Source organism: Calidris pugnax, unplaced genomic scaffold (genome assembly GCF_001431845.1).
Source record: "Calidris pugnax isolate Ruff unplaced genomic scaffold, ASM143184v1 scaffold102, whole genome shotgun sequence".
Classification (NCBI taxonomy): domain Eukaryota; kingdom Metazoa; phylum Chordata; class Aves; order Charadriiformes; family Scolopacidae; genus Calidris; species Calidris pugnax.
The window spans coordinates 2,327,175-2,342,023 of record NW_015090846.1 but is presented as its reverse complement, the minus strand read 5'-3'; the positions used below and the strand labels follow the sequence as shown (position 1 = coordinate 2,342,023).

Sequence of the window (14,849 nt, the reverse complement as noted above, 5' to 3'; positions counted from 1 at the left end):
GCGCGAGGGGAGGGGGGGGGGGGGCGGGGGATCGAGAAGGAGCGGGGTGAGGGGAGGGGTCGCGGGGCGCCATGGCGCAGCAGCGGGTGCTGCCGCAGAGCAAAGAGACCCTGTTGCAGTCCTACAACAAGCGCCTCAAAGATGACGTCAAGTCCATCATGGACAACTTCACCGAAATCATCAAGACGGCCAAGGTGGGCCTGGGCTGAAGACGAGTATCGAGGGGAGGGCGCCGCGCCCGCCGGAGCGGCCGGTGTCGTGAGGGGAGAGGAGCGGGTTTTCCCCGGGGGCAGCTCTGAGGAGAGACAGGGGTTTCTGAGGGGAGAGGGGGCGGCTGTGAGAGGGAAATAAGGCCTGTGAGGGGGAAATAAGGCCTGTGAGGGGGGAGCAAGGCCCCTGAGGGACGAGGGGGCGAGGGGGAGAACGAGGCCCTTGAGGGGAGAAGGAGCGACCCTGAGGGAAGGTCGGGCCCCTGAGGGAAGGGAGGCGGGGGGAACTTTCTCCCCGTTCCCCGCGGGTGGTTGTGAGGGAAGGGGGTTCCTTCCTTCCTTTCTTCCTCAGGGTGGGCGGCTGTTAGTTCTCCTCGGCTGCTGCTGGTCTCCCTGCCTCCCCGCTGCGGGCAGCCAGGCGGTGCTACTGAATGGGAGAGAACCACAGAAGCAAGTGGGGAGGGCAGCAAAGACATCCACAAGCGCCTCTGAAGTGCAGAGGTGGCCCTGGAGACTCTAGCTGTAGATTTAATTGAAATGAGATGCCTTATGCTGTAGTAATCATGTTTCATGATTTTAGTATGTAAAGGCGGATATGTGTACTTCTTTCTTTAGATTGAGGATGAAACTCAAGTCTCTCGAGCAACCCAGGGTGAACAAGATAACTATGAGATGCATGTCAGAGCTGCAAACATTGTGAGTAGCACCCTGCTGTGCCACTCGGTGGGCAGCACATCCTTTGGGTTCATTATTGCATCTAGGGTAGCCTTTATAACACTCACGAGGGCTGCTGCTGGAAGAGTAACCTGATAATTGGGGTGGCTGTTTGGTGAATCATTCCTATGGGGGGAAAGCTGGGTAGCCTGGCTTGTCAGCTACAGGCTTCTGTCAGAATCCTCACGTAACATGGGCATTTCTACTTTATACAAGGCTTGGGCTGAAGGAGCAGCTTGGGAGATCTTGTTTTAGAATTGGAGCAAGGTGCTGTTTTATTATATTCTGTGCTTTTTCTCCCTGCTACAAGGTCCGAGCTGGTGAGTCCCTGATGAAACTTGTGTCTGACCTGAAGCAGTTCTTGATCCTCAATGATTTCCCCTCTGTGAATGAAGCTATCAACCAGCGCAACCAGCAGCTGAGAAGCTTGCAGGAAGAATGTGACAAGAAGCTGATTGCACTACGGGATGAGATCTCCATTGACCTGTACGAGCTAGAAGAAGAATATTACTCTTCCAGGTACAAATAGGGCAGTGGACTTCTGCCTTATTACTCCAGCCCTTTTGGGGTAGTTAATCCAGACAAACAAGTAGTTCATAGAGTATAGGTCTTGAGGATGTTCCCAACAAAATTTCAGTCCTATTTTTAATTAGGTCAAACTCTTTTTCTGCAGCTAAAGCAACTGCCTTTTCCTTGTAGGTATCCTACAAGGTATAAATGTCATGGTGAAGGAGGTATTCACAGCATCCAACTCTAGGTGCTTGCTGTAGTTGGGTAGATTTGACAGATAATTTGCTTAGGCTTCCTTTGTGATCATTGTAAAAGGAGATAAATTTCCTTGGAGGTATAGGCTTCTGTCTGAGTATCCCTCTGAAGGAGCCTCTCTCTCTCTGTCCCTGGAGAGAGTGGCTTGCTGAGCTGGGTCCTGATATTAGATGAGATCACCATGTCTTCATGGTGGGTTCTTCACAAGTGACTTGGTTACACGGTGTGCCTTTTCCCTTGTAGTCCACTGCCTCAGCTGCCTGGCATCCTGTTGGGGTGAACATTTGAAATGAGCAAAAAAGACATGCTCTGTTTCATTGAATTATGAGGTATTATGATAGGCTTTTCTAAAGAAGACTTATTAGTGATTTGTGAGATTTTTAATATTTTTAAAAGACTCTTAGAAATCAGGCTTTTGAGAATTCAGACACTTTATTTTTTTTTTATTTTCTGCCATGCACTCCAGCACTTCTAGTTGATGATGCAGTAAATGAAAGCAGGAGAAAACAAATGAGAACCTGATCGGGGCTTGGAACTAGATGATCTTTAAGATCCCTTCCAACCCAAACCATTCTATGATTGTTTTGGCTGCACTGTCCAAGCTAAGCGAAGTCAGTGCAATAATGCTGTGACTTCTAAACAGAAACTTAATTTTTGAAAACTTAAAGTTCTAGTGACCAGGTTTTCTATTTTTGCCTTTCTCTTCTTTCTAAAAATGCTGAATGTCTATAACCCCAGCTAAGTCAACTAAAACCTTAATTGCTCAATATCTTTGGAAGTTAGGCCATTATTTATGGGTAATATATGTATTTTAAGAATAAAAATATATTGATACGACATAGCTTAGGAACTGCTACGACATAGGAAGAAAACTTGAGGTAAAAGTTTACAGTTATTTTTCAAACTCTATTCAGTTTTTTTGAGGGGTAGCAAGGGGTCCTAGAGATATCTCAGGATTGGAGAGGGATAGTTGCAAATCTAAGCACCAGTCAAGGTGCATCCACTACATAGGTTGCAGAGAGTGTAGCAGTGAGCTGTATCCAAAACCATGCGGTGTGGGATGTTAGTGCCTCACGTGTGCCAGGTGTGCTTCCCTCACACTGTCACCAGACTGCCACCACTGTGTGTCAGTAGCTTTAAATTCTGGGCTGAGGGGTTCTGACCGTGCTGGCGTGGTCAGTTCACCAGTCTGGCACCAGATGCCATGTAAAGCAACCCTTTGTAACTGAAAATCTAAGCACAAATGTTGGCATACACTAAACAGATTTGCCTTCGTGCTCTTTCTTATGAGTGGTCACAAAGTAGGAAACTTGTTGACTCTACAGAGCTATGATCCCTCCACTGAAACCTGTTACCATGTAGCACTTAAGTCATTTGCTTTTAGCACTTATTCTGTTCCTGTGCTCTTCTCTGTCTTTTCTGCACCAAAGACATTGTGTGTATGAATACAGAAACAGTGATTTGTTCAAAATCCTTTTATAATTAGAACACTAAAATATTTTTAATGAAACTTTATTGCCTAGTGTGGGGGGGGAAAAGGGTTTTTGTTATGTCTTGAGTGATAATCATATTTAAATGGCTGTAAATGCAATAGCTGGTTTGCCACAGATGGGCGTTCTGTGCTCTCCTGGAGCCCAGCTGGGGTTGCTTCTCTGCACCATCTGTTAATTTCTCATGGGCCTTCATCCCACAGAATTTTTTAAGAGGTGTGCAATCCCATGGGGGCAGGACGTGGGTTCCAGACGGCTCCCCCATGCTGCAGTTTCCCTGAAGGTGACTGGTTAGTTTATTTTAGGTCGTCTCTCCAGGGAAGGCTGTAGAAAAGTGATCTCCCTGGCGCAGCACAGCTCTGGGTGCTGCAGAGCTGAGAGCTGCCCTGTGCCATGCAGCTTGTTTGGTCCCTGTGCACTGTTCCCAACCAGCACGAAAAGCCAGTCAGGGCTGTCTGCTGCCCAGCGTTTGTCACTGCCATTGTGTTAAAGGGGCTTAGGAGGCAACCCCTTGGGGTGGGTTCTTCACAAGTGACTTGGTTACACGGTGTGCCTTTTCCCTTGTAGTCCACTGCCTCAGCTGCCTGGCATCCTGTTGGGGTGAACATTTGAGATGAGCAAAAAAGACATGCTCCGTTTCATTGAATTATGAGGTATTATGATAGGCTTTTCTAAAGAAGACTTATTAGTGATTTGTGAGATTTTTAATATTTTTAAAAGACTCTTAGAAATCAGGCTTTTGAGAATTCAGACACTTTATTTTTTTTTTATTTTCTGCCATGCACTCCAGCACTTCTAGTTGATGATGCAGTAAATGAAAGCAGGAGAAAACAAATGAGAACCTGATCGGGGCTTGGAACTAGATGATCTTTAAGATCCCTTCCAACCCAAACCATTCTATGATTGTTTTGGCTGCACTGTCCAAGCTAAGCGAAGTCAGTGCAATAATGCTGTGACTTCTAAACAGAAACTTAATTTTTGAAAACTTAAAGTTCTAGTGACCAGGTTTTCTATTTTTGCCTTTCTCTTCTTTCTAAAAATGCTGAATGTCTATAACCCCAGCTAAGTCAACTAAAACCTTAATTGCTCAATATCTTTGGAAGTTAGGCCATTATTTATGGGTAATATATGTATTTTAAGAATAAAAATATATTGATACGACATAGCTTAGGAACTGCTACGACATAGGAAGAAAACTTGAGGTAAAAGTTTACAGTTATTTTTCAAACTCTATTCAGTTTTTTTGAGGGGTAGCAAGGGGTCCTAGAGATATCTCAGGATTGGAGAGGGATAGTTGCAAATCTAAGCACCAGTCAAGGTGCATCCACTACATAGGTTGCAGAGAGTGTAGCAGTGAGCTGTATCCAAAACCATGCGGTGTGGGATGTTAGTGCCTCACGTGTGCCAGGTGTGCTTCCCTCACACTGTCACCAGACTGCCACCACTGTGTGTCAGTAGCTTTAAATTCTGGGCTGAGGGGTTCTGACCGTGCTGGCGTGGTCAGTTCACCAGTCTGGCACCAGATGCCATGTAAAGCAACCCTTTGTAACTGAAAATCTAAGCACAAATGTTGGCATACACTAAACAGATTTGCCTTCGTGCTCTTTCTTATGAGTGGTCACAAAGTAGGAAACTTGTTGACTCTACAGAGCTATGATCCCTCCACTGAAACCTGTTATCATGTAGCACTTAAGTCATTTGCTTTTAGCACTTATTCTGTTCCTGTGCTCTTCTCTGTCTTTTCTGCACCAAAGACATTGTGTGTATGAATACAGAAACAGTGATTTGTTCAAAATCCTTTTATAATTAGAACACTAAAATATTTTTAATGAAACTTTATTGCCTAGTGTGGGGGGGGAAAAGGGTTTTTGTTATGTCTTGAGTGATAATCATGTTTAAATGGCTGTAAATGCAATAGCTGGTTTGCCACAGATGGGCGTTCTGTGCTCTCCTGGAGCCCAGCTGGGGTTGCTTCTCTGCACCATCTGTTAATTTCTCATGGGCCTTCATCCCACAGAATTTTTTAAGAGGTGTGCAATCCCATGGGGGCAGGACGTGGGTTCCAGACGGCTCCCCCATGCTGCAGTTTCCCTGAAGGTGACTGGTTAGTTTATTTTAGGTCGTCTCTCCAGGGAAGGCTGTAGAAAAGTGATCTCCCTGGCGCAGCACAGCTCTGGGTGCTGCAGAGCTGAGAGCTGCCCTGTGCCATGCAGCTTGTTTGGTCCCTGTGCACTGTTCCCAACCAGCACGAAAAGCCAGTCAGGGCTGTCTGCTGCCCAGCGTTTGTCACTGCCATTGTGTTAAAGGGGCTTAGGAGGCAACCCCTTGGCCATAGTGAGGTTATAGGATGTGCCTCAGGCGTAGGGGCAGGTTTCAGTGCTGGGATTTTTATGGGTACGGGTTGGGTTTGAGGAGACCTGAAAGCAGGTCCATGAAACTAAAGCTGAGTAGATTGTTCTGAAGGAATTTTTGCTTTCGGTCCCTCTGTTCAGGTAGTTCTCTAGAGCTGTTCCTCTGCACGTGGACTGGGCTGTATGTCCTGAGGGCAGTAGTGAAGTCCTTTCTGTGCACTGAGGACAGAATAGGAGGCTGGCCCGTGCTTTTGTGGGCTGTGCAGTGGCTGCTGATTCACCCTGACTTTTGAGGAGTGTTACATGAGAGGTGAAGCTTAGACTTTTGGGACTGTTCTGACTGGGGCGGAAGGAGAAGCAGTTATGTTTGTGACACAGCTAAAATTTTCGTAGTAACTCACCTGCCAAGATGTGGTGGATGCTGTGGCTGGGTTCTCCTTGGAAACCACAGCCTGAGGTCTAAGACTATGGTTCAGAACTTTTCTGTCAGTTCTGGTTCAGTCCTGAAGGTCTTTGCTAATTGAACCCAATTTCACTCTGTGTTGGGGACTGTAGGGAAGGGTGAGGTTCCAAGGAATTTTACAAAGGCCCCAGATATAAAACCTGTATCCACTTCCTTCTCGCTTTTACTGCAAAACCAGCCAGGTGATGTTGCCAGAAAAGAGCTCAAAGGTAGATGCTTGCAACTAGTGCTCTGTGTGCTTACTCCCCAAGGCGGTAACTCCGAGTCCAGCTTTGCCTTCTCTCATCCGAAACCCCAATCTTGCGTTTATGTTCCATGGCTCCCTCCTCTGACATCACAGGAGCTGTCTTGAGTGTGGGGTTAAATCTCAACATGTTTCATGTTTGTGCAATTTGAAGTGTCTCATGTTTCTACGCTTAAAATATTTCCCAAAGCATCTTATTCAAGTCCATACATTAAAAATGTAAATAAAAGCTGCAACAAGAAAATCACTTGACCCATTGGGTTTGTTTTTATCTGAACGCAAGCTGCTTCCCGCTCCAGCGCTCACTTTGGCTTGAGTGTCTCTTGTGTGTGCAGCTCCTTCCTCTCTTTGGAATTTGTTTTGGTTTTGTTCCAGTTTCTTCCATCATTTTTCTTCTTAGTTTTGGCCCTTCCGTGTTGTGTTTTCCTCAGAGCACAGGCAAGAATTAGCCAGTTGTTTAAAAACCTTACTTTCCCCCTGGTTCATCCAGCTCTGTAGTTTATGGTGGTCAAATCCAGGAAGCTGCTTTCAGAAAAACTGTTAATTCAGCTTAACGCTGAAACTGGTAGGAGCCATCAGTACTTTGTCATCAGGCTGGGGAGCTTAAGAGCAGACTCAGACCTTCTGTGGAGGACTTTTTTGAAAGGGCAAGGGAGCAAATAGGTTTGTTCTTTATTGTGACAGGGATAGGCCCTAAAATAATTGTGCTACCTTTTTTCCTGAACTTCAATTTAGAGCAGGATTTACTCTTTTTTTTCCTCACATAGGGTGTGATCTAATTCCAAGTGAAATAATTACAGATGAGGTCCTTGCCTCACTCAGCAGAACTCCCATCTTTGGGGTGCCAGGACTTCAGCCTAGATCTTTCCAGGGACTTGGAGCATCTGGATTAGAACTGAGCCTCTGAGTTTGTAGCAACAGTTTTGACTCTGAAATTCCCCTGATCCTCACCATGCCCACGAGGTTCAAGACCAGCCGTTAGGGGATGTCATAGGGAAGGCCCGAGTCACAAGACTTGAGATGAATTTCTGAACGCAAGACCTTTACATCCATGAACGTTTTTTTGCCATTTTCTTAATGCTTTGCTTCTGTCTTGCTCCCCCCCACTTTTTCCCCTCCCTCCCTCCCCTCCTCTCTTACGGCACCTGCTGTCTCTCCTCACTGGGGTTGTTTGTTCTGGAAAGCTACAGTCTGTGTGACAGCAATGATCTTCCGCTGTGCGAAGCCTACTGGAGACAAGACTTGGCCACGCTGTCCCCCGAAAGCCTCTCCATGCCTCTGGCAGCTGCCGCAGCAGAGCAGAGCGTTGCCACCTCCCAGAGCTCGACCCCATCGCACCCTCACGTGAACGGGCACGGGGCTGGCCCCACGGAGCACTCCTGAAGAGGATCCCAACCTCTTCCTCCCGGCGGCACCGCGCTGCTGGAAGTCTTCCACCTGCTGTACTGAGCAAGCATCTCCCACCCGTCAGGAGAAGGCACTGGAGCTGTATTTGCAGGTTTCTGCTCACTGGATGGCCACAGTGCTTTCTCCACCCCTGGACATTGCCACGAGTGTTCCTCTCTCTTAAGAGAACGCTATAAGTAAATATGAAGTTGATTGTTCTAAGAAGTTAAGAGTTAGATTTGCTTTAATGTGATCGTTACGTGTAGAGCTCATTAGAAGTCCAGTTTGTTTCCATGTGTATCTCGGCAAGTACACGCTGGAGTGTTGGGAATCGAATTTGTTTGGGATAAACTTGAGCCAAATGCGGGGGCAGTGAGTGTTTTGGGGTTTTTACTCCTGCTTCCCAAGGTTATTGTGTTCTGGCTGCTTTAAAGCTCTCTCAGGATGGCACCTGCCAACCTCCCTTCTGCTCAGAGTAAGAATCTTGCAGTATTTCTTACACAGCACTCTTCACTGCCACAGTGCTCCACAAACTTGAACTTTTCCTTGCAGTCGTTTGGAAGGAGGCTCTCAGGAGACCCTTACCGAGGAGCAGTGTTCTCCATTTTGGGGGAGGAAAGGGAAAACTGGGGAATCTGACTGAAGCATCGACGATGCTTTCCGAAGCAGTGACACCCTTTAGTTAGTCCAGTTCCTTTTCCAGATGTTTACACAGAAACCTTCCCTTAACGCAGCCTGAGCTGTGACGTTGATGCTGGGTAATGGTGTTGTCTCGTGCTCTGGAGGTGGCTGGGGTGCGTTGACGCTGTGTAACAGTGTTGTCTCATGCTCTGGAGGTGGCTGGGGCGCTCGGAGCAGGAACAGACACTCAGGGGACGCTGGGTTTCTCCCCGGGACCCTCGGGGGGTGCTTTGTGCCCGTCGGTGGCTCCAGCCCTTCCCCACAGCGGCTCTTCTGCCCCAGCCCCTGCAGGGAAGAGGGTCCAGGCTCCCCCAGCCCTCTGCTGTAACGCCTTGCTTCTCCCGATGGCAATTTCGCTGTAATTTTTGTTTTATTTTTTTCTACCATTCCATTTATTTTATTAATTTTAATTTTTATTTTTTTTTTTTTTGTAATTAGGTGGTTTAATAAAACTAACTCCTTTCTATAATTATTTAAAGCGTTTGTTTTCAACCTTCTGAACATACGTCGATATTGAGCGTGCTCTAGGCCGAGTGATCCCCCCCAAATCCTCCTCCCCCGGAGGTTTTGGAGACATCCCCGCTCCTCGCAGCGGGTCCCGGTGCCCCCGGGACCGTTACCGTTCAACCGGCAGGCGGAACGGGGGCGGCTCTCCCTCCTCCGCCCCACTCATCGCCTATAAGGGCTTGTGGCCTCCAGACCGGAGCCTTCCGGGGCGGGCGGCCAGGGGAGGGTTATCGCGCTCGGAGCAGGAACAGACACTCAGGGGACGCTGGGTTTCTCCCCGGGACCCTCGGGGGGTGCTTTGTGCCCGTCGGTGGCTCCAGCCCTTCCCCACAGCGGCTCTTCTGCCCCAGCCCCTGCAGGGAAGAGGGTCCAGGCTCCCCCAGCCTTCTGCTGTAACGCCTCGCTTCTCCAGGTGGCAATTTCGCTGTAATTTTTGTTTTATTTTTTTCTTCCATTCCATTTATTTTATTAATTTTAATATTTTTTTTTTTGTAATTAGGTGGTTTAATAAAACTAACTCCTTTCTATACTTTTTTAAAGCGTTTGTTTTCAACCTTCTGAAAATACGTCGATATTGAGCGTGCTCTAGGCCGAGTGACTCCCCCCCGTCCTCTCCTCCCCCGGGGGTTTTGGAGACACCCCCCACTCCTCGCAGCGGGGCCCGGTGCCCCCGGGACCGTTACCGTTCAACCGGCAGGCGGAACGGGGGCGGCTCTCCCTCCTCCGCCCCACTCATCGCCTATAAGGGCTTGTGGCCTCCAAACCGGAGCCTCCCGGGGCGGGCGGCCAGGGGAGGGTTATCTCCGGTGGTACCGGGGGACGGCGCGGGCGGATGGCGTCACTTCCCGTGCGGCGCGTTGAGGTCACTTCCTGCCGGCCCTTCCATGCCGTGAGGAGGGAACGGTGCATCCGGTGCTGAGCCGGGGCTCCGCGGCCGCTCTCATGGCCAGCCTGGCCGCCCAGGACTCGTACTTGCAGGCTTTGGCGAGGAAGGTGGATGTGCAGCACTCCCCGGAGTCACGGAAGAGGAAATTCGGTAACGGAGCTGCGGCGCTTGGGCTCCTGTCCCTCCCGGCCGGTGTGCGGGGGGGTCTGGATCACCGGCGGGTGCTGGGCCCGGAGCGGTGCATGTGCTGTTTTCAAGAAAAAAACTAATCTCTTCTGAAACATGGGGCCGTTTCTGTACACGTGGTGATTGGGCGTGGGAGAAGGAGGACTGGGTCGATATTGAGCGTGCTCTAGGCCGAGTGATCCCCCCCAAATCCTCCTCCCCCGGAGGTTTTGGAGACATCCCCGCTCCTCGCAGCGGGTCCCGGTGCCCCCGGGACCGTTACCGTTCAACCGGCAGGCGGAACGGGGGCGGCTCTCCCTCCTCCGCCCCACTCATCGCCTATAAGGGCTTGTGGCCTCCAGACCGGAGCCTTCCGGGGCGGGCGGCCAGGGGAGGGTTATCCCCGGTGGTACCGGGGAACGGCGCGGGCGGATGGCGTCACTTCCCGCGCGGCGCGCTGAGGTCACTTCCTGCCGGCCCTTCCATGCCGTGAGGAGGGAACGGTGCATCCGGTGCTGAGCCGGGGCTCCGCGGCCGCTCTCATGGCCAGCCTGGCCGCCCAGGACTCGTACCTGCAGGCCTTGGCGAGGAAGGTGGATGTGCAGCACTCCCCGGAGTCACGGAAGAGGAAATTCGGTAACGGAGCTGCGGCGCTTGGGCTCCTGTCCCTCCCGGCCGGTGTGCGGGGGGGTCTGGATCACCGGCGGGTGCTGGGCCCGGAGCGGTGCATGTGCTGTTTTCAAGAAAAAAACTAATCTCTTCTGAAACATGGGGCCGTTTCTGTACACGTGGTGATTGGGCGTGGGAGAAGGAGGACTGGTGAAGTGTGCGGGCCTGTTTGGCTCTGTTTAAACAACTCGAAACTATGGATTTTTTGAAGATTGGGATATGGCATTGCGATGGTGGAACTTCAGTCTTCAGTAAAACTGAGTGTTATGAAGTGGGAATTTAGTGTTATCCTGTTCTATCTAAAATAGACTCATCTAGGTTGGAAGGGACCTTTAAGAACATCGAGTCCCACCACCAAAACAACACTGCCACTGCCACCACCACCGTTAGACCATGTCCCTCAGCACCACATCTGCCTGTCTTTTAAATACCTCCAGGGATGGCGACTCACTCAACCACGTCCTTGGGCAGCCTGTTCCAAAGGCTGATAACCCTTTTAGTGAAGAAATTTTTCATAATACCCAATCTAAACCTCCCCTGGTGCAACTTGAGGCTGTTTCCCCTTGTTTACTTGCTTGTTATTTGGGAGAAGAGGCCAACTCCCCACCTTATCTAAACCTCCCCTGGTGCAACTTGAGGCTGTTTCCCCTTGTTTACTTGCTTGTTATTTGGGAGAAGAGGCCAACCCCCCACCTTATTATAACCTTTCAGTTAGATGCTGTTTTCAAGAAAAAAACTAATCTCTTCTGAAACATGGGGCCGTTTCTGTACACGTGGTGATTGGGCGTGGGAGAAGGAGGACTGGTGAAGTGTGCGGGCCTGTTTGGCTCTGTTTAAACAACTCGAAACTATGGATTTTTTGAAGATTGGGATATGGCATTGCGATGGTGGAACTTCAGTCTTCAGTAAAACTGAGTGTTATGAAGTAGGAATTTAGTGTTGTCCTGGTCTATCTAAAATAGATTCATCTAGGTTGGAAGGGACCTTTAAGAACATCGAGTCCCACCACCAAAACAACACTGCCATCACCACCGTTAGACCATGTCCCTCAGCACCACATCTGCCTGTCTTTTAAATACCTCCAGGGATGGCGACTCACTCAACCACGTCCTTGGGCAGCCTGTTCCAAAGGCTGATAACCCTTTTAGCGAAGAAATTTTTCATAATACCCAATCTAAACCTCCCCTGGTGCAACTTGAGGCTGTTTCCCCTTGTTTACTTGCTTGTTATTTGGGAGAAGAGGCCAACCCCCCACCTTATTATAACCTTTCAGTTAGATGTAGAGAGAGTTGTTTGTGTAATTTGTCTCTTGTTTTCTAGTATCTAAGCCAGGCCAGCCCAAGGATGCTGACAGGCAGCCCAAGAAAAAGAAGAGGAAGAAGGCTGGGAAGCAAGCTGAGAAGGTGAATGCTTCTTCAGTCAAACAGGTGGTCTCTAACACCAATAAACCTACTCCAGGACAGAAAGCAGCCCCTCAAGCCAGCAAACCATCTCCACAGGGTGCTACACAGAGCAGAAATGAGAGTTTGGTTACAGGTAAGAATATCAATGCAGCAACAGTCTGGTTACAGTTCCCTGAGCTGAGGTGGCTGCTTTTCAGCTGCTTCAGATGAGTATGGTTTGGAAAGCCTTTAAGAAGTTCAGCTGAATTGAGAACATCTTTGCTTATTCCATGTGCCCTAAAAGCTTTTGTGCATGTATGGGTGTTTGTAATGCCACCACTGAGTGGCTCTCTGGAAATTGTATTTAGCCTGGATTGGAGACTTTTTATGTACTTGAGTAACTTCTGAGGGGTGTTGCGTGGATGCAGTCTCTGTCATGCCAGGCCAGCTTGCCATTATGAACCTGAAAAGCCTGATGACAAAGGAATGATGTCCCTGGTGTCTTTGTTTCCACTACCTGAATTGGAGACTTTTTATGTACTTGGGTAATTTCTAAGGGGTGTTGCATGGATGCAGTCTCTGTCATGCCAGGCCAGCTTTCCATTATGAACCTGAAAAGCCTGATGACAAAGGAATGATGTCCCTGGTGTCTTTGTTTCCACTAGCTTGGCGCTTCTCTTTGGGCTTGTTGGGCAGTCGCAGGGCACGCCAGGCCACTCTGGCTGGCTGTGCTGAGGGATAGCATGAATAGGAGAGGGGGAATTCTAAAGGAACCAATGAAATAGAAACTCTTGGTTTCTTTAAAATTGCTTTTCTTCTGTTCACAGCATCTAAAGAGTTCTTGGAGCTTTTTCTGTAGCCACAGAAAGTTCTGTTTAGCTGGTGCTGCCTTCTCAGTGTTTTTCTTTTCTTCTTCTCATTTTCAGGGAGCAAAAGTGAGCTGGATTCCCCTTCTTTTTCTGCAATTAATCTCTTGCGTCAGAGACTGCACGAGAAGATTAAACAAGCTTCAGGACAAGTATGAGAACTCTTAATACAAATCCATATGTGTGTTTATGCAATATAAATTGTCCCTAGCCTCCTGGGGGATGTGGGGACAAGATCTTACAAGGCTCAGGGTCTGAGTTAATTCCACCTCCTAAAGAAGTGTCTGTAGTGTTCCTGGGAGACCTGTGTGTGTTCTGTGGTCTGGAAAAACACGTGAGAAAAGGTGGGGCCTGGTCTGGAGGAGAACATGGCTCTTGGGGGGGTGTAGGAAAGAGAAAAGCACTAACAGCCTGAACAGGAACATAGGTACGGGGTGTTGAGAGAGAATAAAGGCTTTGGAATGCCTTTGCTGTGTTGAGTGTCTCTAAAAGCTGAGCCCACAGCTTCTCATCAGAAGTAGAGTGTTTCTTAGGAGAAGTTTGAAATCAGGAAGTTGAGGATATCCCACTTTTAATTCTGCTTTATCCCATTAAGGCTCCTGATTCATGTCCCTTCTTCTTAGGCTGATGTCAAAGAATTGCCCCCTGCAGTCCTGGAGAAGAGACAGCGAAGGAAGTATGAGAGAGAGAGGAAGAAGCGCCGAAGGAAGGAGTTAAAGATGAAGGCAAAAATGGAGAAGAAGGAAACTGAGGAGGTACCGGTAGAGCCAGAAAGCAAAAAGGAGGAGAGCACAGCTGAGGTTGTCTTTAACAGGGTTGAAGTCCATGAAGAGAATGAGTTGAACAAGGTCCAGAAAAAGAAAGAGAAGAGGAAAGCAGTGAAGGGCAACATCACTCCTCTGACGGGCAAAAACTACAAGCAGCTGCTGAGCAGGCTGGAGACCAGGAAGAACAAGCTGGAGGAGCTCAAAGATAAGGACGAGAAGAAAGCCCAGGAGCTGGAGAACAAGATGAAATGGACAAACGTTCTCTATAAGGCGGAAGGGGTGAAGATCCGTGACAACGAGGAGCGTCTGAAAGAAGCTCTGAAGCGGAAGGAGAAGCGTAAAGCGCAACGGCAGCGGCAGTGGGAGAAGCGGACGGAGAGAGTGGTGGAGAAGATGCAACAGCGGCAGGAGAAGCGTCGCAAGAACATCCAGAAGAAGAAGAAGGAAAGGATAGAGAAGAAGAAAGCCAGGGCCCGCAAGAAAGGCCGGGTTCTGCCAGAGGACTTGAAGAAAGCTGGTTTATAGTGAGAGAACTGGTTCCTGGGGGGCTGTGGGAGCTGCTGGGGTGGTGCTGCCCAGGGGGAGGCAGTGCCCGAGGAATCCCACCTGGGGGGCAGTCGCTGCCGCCGCTTCCCAAGGTCTAACAACCACCACCCTGCTGTACATTTCTTAATTAAATTTTCTATCCCAAAGAAACACCTTCTGGTTGATTAATTGTAGTAATAATTACTATTTTGTAGAATCATAGAATGGTTTGAGTTGGAAGGGACCTTGATGATCATCTGGGGGTCTCCTCAGAGGGGGATCAGGGGGGCAGGATGCTCTCCCTCGCACTGCTGGGGGTGCAGTCCTGGGGTGCTGTTGGCTTTGGACTGGCTCACGTTCAGTTTCATGTCTCAGCGTCCCATGGGGTTGGAAGGGACCTCTGGAGATCATCTAGTCCAACGTCCTGCCAGAGCAGGTCCCACAGGAACGTGTCCGGGGGGGGGTTTGAATGTCTCCAGAGACGGAGACCCCACCACCTCCCTGGGCAGCCTCTTCCAGGGCTCTGCCACCCTCAAAGTGAAGAAGTTCCTCCTCGTGTTGCCGGTTGCCGCCGTTTCCCCCGAAGCCCTGCCGGCGCTGGAGGGGACCGCTCCCTGCCCCGGGGGCGGAGCCTATAGGTGGGCGTGGCCTGACTAGGCCCCGCCCCCTCAGCGCTGCCATGGCAACGCGACGCGCTCCCCGACAACTCCCCCCCGCCTCCGTCGCCGGGCGCGTGGCTGAGGTGAGTGCGGCCCGGGCCCGCCCCGGCTGCCCTGAGG

The 14,849-nt window shown here is 49.6% G+C and overlaps 2 protein-coding genes across 4 annotated transcripts; both read left to right on the top strand.

Annotated features, from left to right (window-relative positions):
- The first annotated feature begins 41 nt into the window (after nt 1-41).
- Nucleotides 42-7,844, top strand: LOC106888499 (mediator of RNA polymerase II transcription subunit 22-like). 2 transcript variants are annotated; one of them, XM_014942752.1, is made up of 4 exons: nt 42-194; nt 825-905; nt 1,234-1,442; nt 7,427-7,844. In XM_014942752.1, exons 1-4 carry the CDS (start codon nt 72-74, stop codon nt 7,617-7,619), a joined length of 606 nt encoding a protein of 201 aa, XP_014798238.1. In that variant the 5' UTR covers nt 42-71; the 3' UTR covers nt 7,620-7,844. The 2 variants fall into 2 exon arrangements, with proteins under 2 accessions (XP_014798238.1, XP_014798237.1); XM_014942751.1 differs by having other exon boundaries at nt 7,421-7,844.
- A 1,846-nt stretch (nt 7,845-9,690) lies between these two features.
- Nucleotides 9,691-14,237, top strand: SURF6 (surfeit 6). 2 transcript variants are annotated; one of them, XM_014942774.1, is made up of 4 exons: nt 9,691-9,846; nt 11,851-12,066; nt 12,839-12,930; nt 13,402-14,237. In XM_014942774.1, exons 1-4 carry the CDS (start codon nt 9,753-9,755, stop codon nt 14,068-14,070), a joined length of 1,071 nt encoding a protein of 356 aa, XP_014798260.1. In that variant the 5' UTR covers nt 9,691-9,752; the 3' UTR covers nt 14,071-14,237. The 2 variants fall into 2 exon arrangements, with proteins under 2 accessions (XP_014798260.1, XP_014798259.1); XM_014942773.1 differs by lacking the exon at nt 9,691-9,846 and adding an exon at nt 10,342-10,497.
- The last annotated feature ends 612 nt before the right edge of the window (nt 14,238-14,849 follow it).

Coding starts and splice junctions, on each gene's coding strand:
- SURF6 (XM_014942774.1), top strand. CDS start 9,753: ATGGCCAGCCTGGCCGCCCAGGACTCGTACTTGCAGGCTTTGGCGAGG. Junction 9,847..11,850: donor GTCACGGAAGAGGAAATTCG/GTAACGGAGCTG, acceptor CTTGTTTTCTAG/TATCTAAGCCAGGCCAGCCC. Junction 12,067..12,838: donor AAATGAGAGTTTGGTTACAG/GTAAGAATATCA, acceptor TCTCATTTTCAG/GGAGCAAAAGTGAGCTGGAT.
- LOC106888499 (XM_014942751.1), top strand. CDS start 72: ATGGCGCAGCAGCGGGTGCTGCCGCAGAGCAAAGAGACCCTGTTGCAG. Junction 195..824: donor AAATCATCAAGACGGCCAAG/GTGGGCCTGGGC, acceptor TTCTTTCTTTAG/ATTGAGGATGAAACTCAAGT. Junction 906..1,233: donor ATGTCAGAGCTGCAAACATT/GTGAGTAGCACC, acceptor CCCTGCTACAAG/GTCCGAGCTGGTGAGTCCCT.